A 7,254-nucleotide genomic window follows, 5' to 3' on the forward strand; every position below is an offset into this window, starting at 1 on the left:
AAGATGTCTAGTAATTTCCTCATGGTCACACAGCTAAGAGTGATAGAAGCAGTCAGATTCCAGAGCCCTCTGTGTCATAATCATATAGTTAAGTCTACCAATGCATCACTCTGCTTTTTATTAGGTCATTAAATATGAAACATCCAATTTCGAATCAAAAGTTTAGTTTATTATATCTCAAATGGGAAGCAGTACAATTAATCAAAGTACGTGCCTAAACTATCAACACAGTGTTGCCATCTTAATGGTAGCTTGTTTATGCCAGCAGTGAAGAAGCCTGGAGAGCAAGTGGCAATGAAATCGAGAAAGGTGTTTTCCAAAGCTTGTTGAGAACTGAATATTTTTCCTTGCAAGAAGTGATCCAAAGCCTGGAAGAAGTGGTAGTCAGTTGATGCAAGGTCTGGTGAATATGGCAGATGACAGAGAGTTTCCAAGTCTAGCTTCTATAGTTTGAGCAGCATTGTTTGTGCGACATGTGGTCGAGCATTATCTTGCAAGAGGATTGGCCTGTCTCTATTGACCAATCTTGGCTGCTTAATCATAAGCATCCTCATCATATCATCCAATTGGTTGTTGTAGACATCTGCTGTAATTGATTGACCAGGTTTTATGAAGCTGTATTGGATAATACCAGCACTGGACCACCAAACACACACCATTAGCTTTTTTTGATGAATATTCAGTTTGGGGCAGTATTTCAGCACTTCATCTTTATCCAACCATTGTACCAAACACTTGCGATTGTCAAAAAGAATCCATTTTTCATCACATGTAACAATACAGTGTAGAAATGGTTCACCTTTGTGTCCTGACACCAAAGAAAGGCAAGTTTTGAGATGATTTCTCTTCCGATGCTTGATTAATTCATGCATTACTCATCTATCCAGCTTCTTTACCTTGCAGATTTATTTCAAATGATTCAATACTGTTGGAATAGTAACGTAAAACCTTGCTGCTAATTCACACTTAGGTTGAGATGGATTCATTTCCACTATAGCTTTCAGCTCATCATTATCCACCGTGGTCTCAGGTCACCCACCTAACTCATTTTCAAGATTAAAATAATCAGAACGGAACTTCTGGAACCATCAACATATTATACATGCATTAGCCACATCCTTCCCAAACACTTCGATGATATTTTGAGCTGTGTGTGCTGCATTGATTCCACAACGGAACTCATATTCAAAAATAACACGAATTTTTGACTTAGCCATGGTTTCACAAAAATTGCTCTAAAAAATTGTGAAAGATAATCACAAGCCAAAAGCCATGCATTTGAAAGAACGAGGATGTACCTTCACGAGAAAAATAAAACGAAAAGTGTCAAAATGAAAATGTCAGAGATATTAACTGTCAAACTGAGTACTTAAGGAGATCAGACATTTCGTACTTAATGACCCGATACATTCTCTAAGAAAAGTCCAAAGTGATTAGAACATACAAAAGCATTGAATTCAAACAGGGATGTTAAACTTTAATGAAAGCTACTTCAGAACTGAACACTGGTCAACTGCAGTTTACTAATTTATTTGTCTAAAAGTCTCATAGTAACATAAAGTAATTTTGGACTTGGTTTCTTTCAACTGTATCATATGAAAACATGCCAGTAATTTGAAAAAAGAAATGAGGAATATGAGAAGACTGTTTCTGGAACTAGGTCAAAGTAAAAGCAAAACATGGTTATTCATCTAAGTAAGAGGAGTTGAGAACAAAATGAGATAGGCTATCATCATTGCTCATTATCTGTCAGGCTGTGGTTTTTGGTGATGAACATTTGGCTGAAAATGAATGCATTTTTAATGTATTTTCCAGAGAACTTTACATGGTTCCACTGAAAAAAATCACAAGGAATCATGTGATCCAAACCTTGTTTGTTTTAAACTATGGTCTATAAGCAGGAACCGTTAGAATTAAACTATAAGGAATCTGTCCTAGAAACTGTAAATATAATAACAACCTACTTCCTATTCTTCTCTCAGCTTCCTTCTAAACGTTTTCGTGAAAGCTCAACCCAGAGTGTGAAGGAAATTTAAAGTTTATGTATTTTAAATGCCCATGAGGATCTTCAATGTCCTTTACACTTTTCCCACCAAAGTGTTCAGCCATCCTCTACCAGGATATACATCAGTTATAAGGAAACTTGCCATGCACCGAGGCAGTGCGGAGGACTGCACACACTCCTGTTGCTACATTGAACCTAAATCCTCTCTCTCTCTCTAGAACAGACTGCTCAATGGAGTATAATGAGAGTCATATATGTAACTTAAATTTTATATTGCTCACATTAAAAAGGTAAAAAGAAAAAGGTGAAATATATTTAATCCAAAATATCCCAAATGCTATCACTTCAATGTGCAATCAATATAAAAATTATTCATGAGATATCCTACAGTCTTTGGGCTAAGTCTTTGAAATCCAGAGTGTGTTGTACATTTACAGCTCATCTCCATTTGGACTTGCCATTTCATGCTCCATAGCCACATATGGCCCATAGCTACCTTGTTGGACAGCCCCAAGCTCAAGAGCTCGAGAGCATCAACTCATTAGTTCATTTTATCCTGTAGAGCCATGTAAAACTGATCTAATTCTTTTCCTATGTGACTCATTTTTAAGTAGTTTAGAAAATTATTGTGAGAGGCAATATACCTAGAGCTTAAAGGCTGTTCTAGTGGAGGTTTCCCTGGCACACAGCCCCTGAGACAGAGTTGTCTACACAGGAAGTTTGCAGGCAGGCACAACGCATTAAAGGGTGAAGAGGGAGGCGGCCAATCCCGGTGCAGTTGCTGACAGGTGTCAGCCAATCCGACGAGGAGTTGAAGCTGGGATCCCCTGGGGAATGTCTCAAATCCAGGAAAAGAGGCTGAGCCCTATGGACCGGTTATTGGATATGGGCTGCCTTGGAGAGGGGATATAGCCTTAGGTGAGACAGCAATATACCAGGGCTGTCTGGAAAGTATCCGGCCATTGTTAATGTAATGAGAACGGTTACATGGCTGGATACTTTCTGGATAGACCTTGTATAATTCTTCAAAATATCACCCTCAGCTACTTGTTGTTCCACCCAGTTCTCCTGCATCCAGTTGCTGTTTCTTTGAACTTGCCATAAGGGTGTGAGGACAGCCTCTGCCGAATAACCTGCTGAAGTTCTGCAAACTCCTTGTGGACTGAGTTTCCCCAAATCACCCTGTCCAAGAATGGCATTGGGCCTGTCCGAAGAGTTCTGAGTGATCCTCTGCTGCCACCTAGTGATCATTGCAAATCTTTTAGGCGCTTTTTTTTTTTTTTTTTTTTAATTTCAGCATGTTATGGGGGTACAGATGATTAGGTTACGTATGATGCCCTTACCCTCCCTCCCCCCCCAAGTCCGAGCTTCAAGTGTGTCCATTCCCCCGGAGGTGCGCATCGCACTCATTGTTTGTGCATATGCCCGTCCCCTCTTCCCCCCTCCCCCCTCCCCCTGCATCTAGTCTCATCTTGCCCAGAAGTGACTGCCATCTGCTTCTCTGGCATATGACTTACAAAGCTCACATTCATCCTCTTCACACAATTCAGAATGAGTCTTCCCAGATATAGACTTCCAGCACCCATTCCACATAATTTCTCAAACATAACTCATTACAGAGCAGTTAAAACCACTAGATTGAACGACATGAGATTGCCTTTGTAGTAATGGTCAGATATTGGCAAGAACATATGGTTTAACCCAACTTGGAATGCTGGATGGAATTCTTCAGAGCCTCCATACATCGGCCTGCTTCAGGACCCTTTTATCACACCAAATAAACCCAACAAACATTTATTGAATGTGCCTATTTTATGCCAGAATAATGAGACCTGGTCCCTTCAGGATGTTTTCCTTGTGGGGGTGGGGGTGGTGAGGTGGGGTGGTGGTGGTGGTGGGCACAGAACTAAACAAACAAACGTAATCAGTGCAAGAGAGGACAGGATGGAAGTACGCACAGAATAAGGGCACCTAGCTAAACTTGCAGGTGTTTGGAAAGCTATCAGGGGAAGGAAATAACAGAGGGGAGGAAAAGGCCAAAGGCATGGGGCTGAGAGGCACTGGTATATCAGGGAAACAGAAAGCCCTGTAATTTGGTGGATAGAACACAGGATATATGAGAAAGAGAGACACAGAAGATGACTCTGGGAGGTTATCAGGGTCCAGTTCATGGAGGGTCTGGTATGTCCTGGTGGAAAAATTTGCTTTTCTTGTGAGAAAGGAACCTTTGAAGGCCTTGAAAGCAGTGGAATGATGTGATTAGGTTTGCATTTGATAATCATGCGGAGACTAGATTGGAGGGATAAAACTTGTGGTGGTGAGATGAGTAACAGCCATCTACACAAGAAATAAAAGATACGGACTGAATTGTGGAGTGGCAATGGTGATAGAAAAGAAAGAACAAATTCAGGGAGGCAGAACTGAGTGGACATGATGAGTAGACTTAAATAGAACGGGTGAGTCAAGAATGATGGCACCATTCCCCAAACCATGCAAACTGAGAAAAGAAGCAGGTTTGGGGAGGAAAGTAAACATGCTCTTTCCTCCAAAACCTGCAGCAATGGTAACGTGACATAGTCAAGCTCTTCCGAAGTTTCTGTCTCTTCCAAGGTTTTTTTTTTTTGCAATGAATTTCAACTTATCAATCAGAATTGGACATGGAGTAGTAACTATCCAATTGTTTTTATATACCTTCTAGAAGAAGTGTCTGTCAGCTAAGTGTATAAAAAACTTCTCAGACCCTCCTTTTTACGCAAATGTATCTGCCAGCAAATGTCTGTGGAATCAAAGTTCATTGTCACTGTTATATCTTTTATGTTAATACCAGTGTAGTGTTATGATCTGCAGTGAGGACATACATCACTGTTGCTACCCTTGTTCTGGAAGTTCTGAGGTGTATTTCTACAACACCAATACTTTTGTTCCTCTCTCCTTTTAATCTTTACCTAAACACTGGGGAGGACCAGACTCATAATCCTTAGACATCCTATATCTTATTACTAATGCTTGATTGTAAAAGTGCCTTCCCAAAATTTTTAACAAGTCACCAACTTAAAAATCTCTAAAAATATCTTATCAAAAATATTCAGCTTATGATATATTTTTAAATCCCCACAGTAAGAAAATACATGAATTCCGTGTTTGCATTTTGAAGTCAGAGGTGAATCTCCTTCACCCTGTGAAAAACTTAGGGGCAAAAATCTATAGCAAAAGAGATTGGAAATCTACAGGAAGGTTATTTAAGAGTGATGTAAAATAGACAATCAACTTTGGTGATCACATTATCCATGCTACAACTATCTGACCAACGCTTTTCTGTTTCTGTTTAGACCGTTCTCATATCCAGGAATCGGCTCTCTGTGAGTCACACATGAAGTTTGACGAAGATCGTTGTGAGTGTGTCTGTAAAACACCATGTCCCAAGGATTTCATCCAGCACCCAAAGAACTGCAGTTGTCTTGAGTGCAAAGAAAGTCTGGAGAGCTGCTGCCAGAAGCACAAGCTATTTCACCCAGACACCTGCAGGTGAATGGCTTTTTCACTTTCACCTAGCCGGACTCATCGACATTTAATGTAAATGTCATTTTTATTCAGTGAGATTCCTTATTAAGCTAATTTTTTCTCAGTTCCCAAGCCCCTTTTTGATAGTAAAACAGAGGTTTGGCAACTAAGAAATAAATGAGAGCAAATAGAGTGATGAGTAATCTTGAAATTAAGAAAATCTTGCCTGCCATTGTGGGTTTATAGCTTGTAAGCAAAAACTAAATTGATGAAATTTAAACAATTATTTTGGGGAGCGGAAGTTTCAGGTCAGCAAACTCTTTGGTTCAGTCTCTCACTGTACATGTCTATATATGTTTATTTGGTTTTTCTTTGATGGAAGGGATGTCACTAGATTTATATAGCTAGGAGTTTATTGATGAATAGAACACTTGGAGGTTACTAATTGGACTTTAATAGATTTCGAATCATGTGGGATAACCATTCAGGATTTTATATTGACATTTTAAATACATGTCTGGAAAATTTCCCTTGAACACCTAATCAAAATCAGAACATAGTTATTCCTTTGAATTTAATCCTTGATTCTGAATTCTTATCTTTACTTTCTTTTGCAACAGCTGTGAGGACAGATGTCCTTTTCATACCAGACCATGCACAAATGGAAAACCAGTGTGTGCAAAGCATTGCCGCTTTCCAAAGGAAAAAAGGGCTTCCCAGGGGCCCCACAGCCAAGAAAATCCTTGATTCAGCTTTGTTCCAAATTCCCCATCCCTGTCACTTTCAACAGCATGCTGCTTTGCTGAGTTGCTGTCACTGTTTTTTTTTCCAGGTGTTAGAAAAAGTCCATTTTACATAGCACCACGGTGAATCCAAACTAGCCTTTCATTCACACCAGCTGAGGATTCCCTGGTTCATTGACAGATGTCTTCCAGCTGCAGATGCCTCTGCACAGCAAAGAATGGAGAGGAGGGGACCCACAGAACCCTTTTTTGTTGTCGTTGAATGAGAAAGATGTGCTGGTCATGGAATGACAGGTGCCATGTGATTGATTACTCAGAGCAGATGAGGAAAACTGTGTAGTCTGAGTCCTTTGCTAATTGCAACGCTCTTGTGGATTATTATGATTCTTTCTTATGCAGAATTTGATTTGTATGATCAGCACTGACTTTCCGATTACTGTCCAGCTTGTAGTTTTCCAGTTTAGTGAACTACTGTCCGATGTTTCATATTTAAGTGTATTTAAAGAAAATAAACACCATTATTCAAGCCATAGAATTTTATGTTACTATGTTATTTAATATGTTTCTACTTTGTATTTTTATGCTAAAGAAAAAATGTTTTAAAGAGAGAAAGGAATTTAAAAGTGAGAGGTGCAGGGAGAGACATGAACACAGCAAAACTAGACCTCAGTTTTGGGAAACAAAGGGAGTAGTTCTCAGAAGGTTTAAGATTATAAATGCGTTTGAGCAAATGGTGACCCAAGAATCAGCTGGCAATCACTCTGTGCTTTGAAATTAAATTGAACTTGACCTGACCCCCATCCCATGACAGAGGAGAGCCTACCCATGCCCTTGACATCTTCGAGGGTTTATGTTTCCTCTGGCTACTTCTGTATGTAAGTTTCTGCACTTGCTCAACTCTCAGTCCCATTGACATCTCAACTCTTATGGCAACATGACTCTTTTCTCTGCTCTAAAGCTACCCAGGAAGGGAGCACAAAGCCTTTTTCCTTTGCTTTTTCCCCA

General features: G+C 39.7%; 1 protein-coding gene across 1 annotated transcript in view; it reads left to right on the top strand.

Moving 5' to 3' along the window:
- FIGF (c-fos induced growth factor (vascular endothelial growth factor D)) overlaps positions 1 to 6,253 on the top strand; it is a 39,437-nt gene extending 33,184 nt beyond the window's left edge. The window contains exons 6-7 of the mRNA XM_012638699.1: positions 5,335 to 5,530; positions 6,127 to 6,253. Of these exons, the coding sequence (XP_012494153.1) occupies positions 5,335 to 5,530; positions 6,127 to 6,253 (323 nt within the window). The remainder of the gene's footprint in view (positions 1 to 5,334; positions 5,531 to 6,126) is intronic.
- Positions 6,254 to 7,254: the final 1,001 nt, after the last annotated feature.

The sequence above is a fragment of the Propithecus coquereli genome, unplaced genomic scaffold (genome assembly GCF_000956105.1).
Source record: "Propithecus coquereli isolate 6110/MARCELLA unplaced genomic scaffold, Pcoq_1.0 Scaffold132, whole genome shotgun sequence".
Lineage (NCBI taxonomy): Eukaryota > Metazoa > Chordata > Mammalia > Primates > Indriidae > Propithecus > Propithecus coquereli.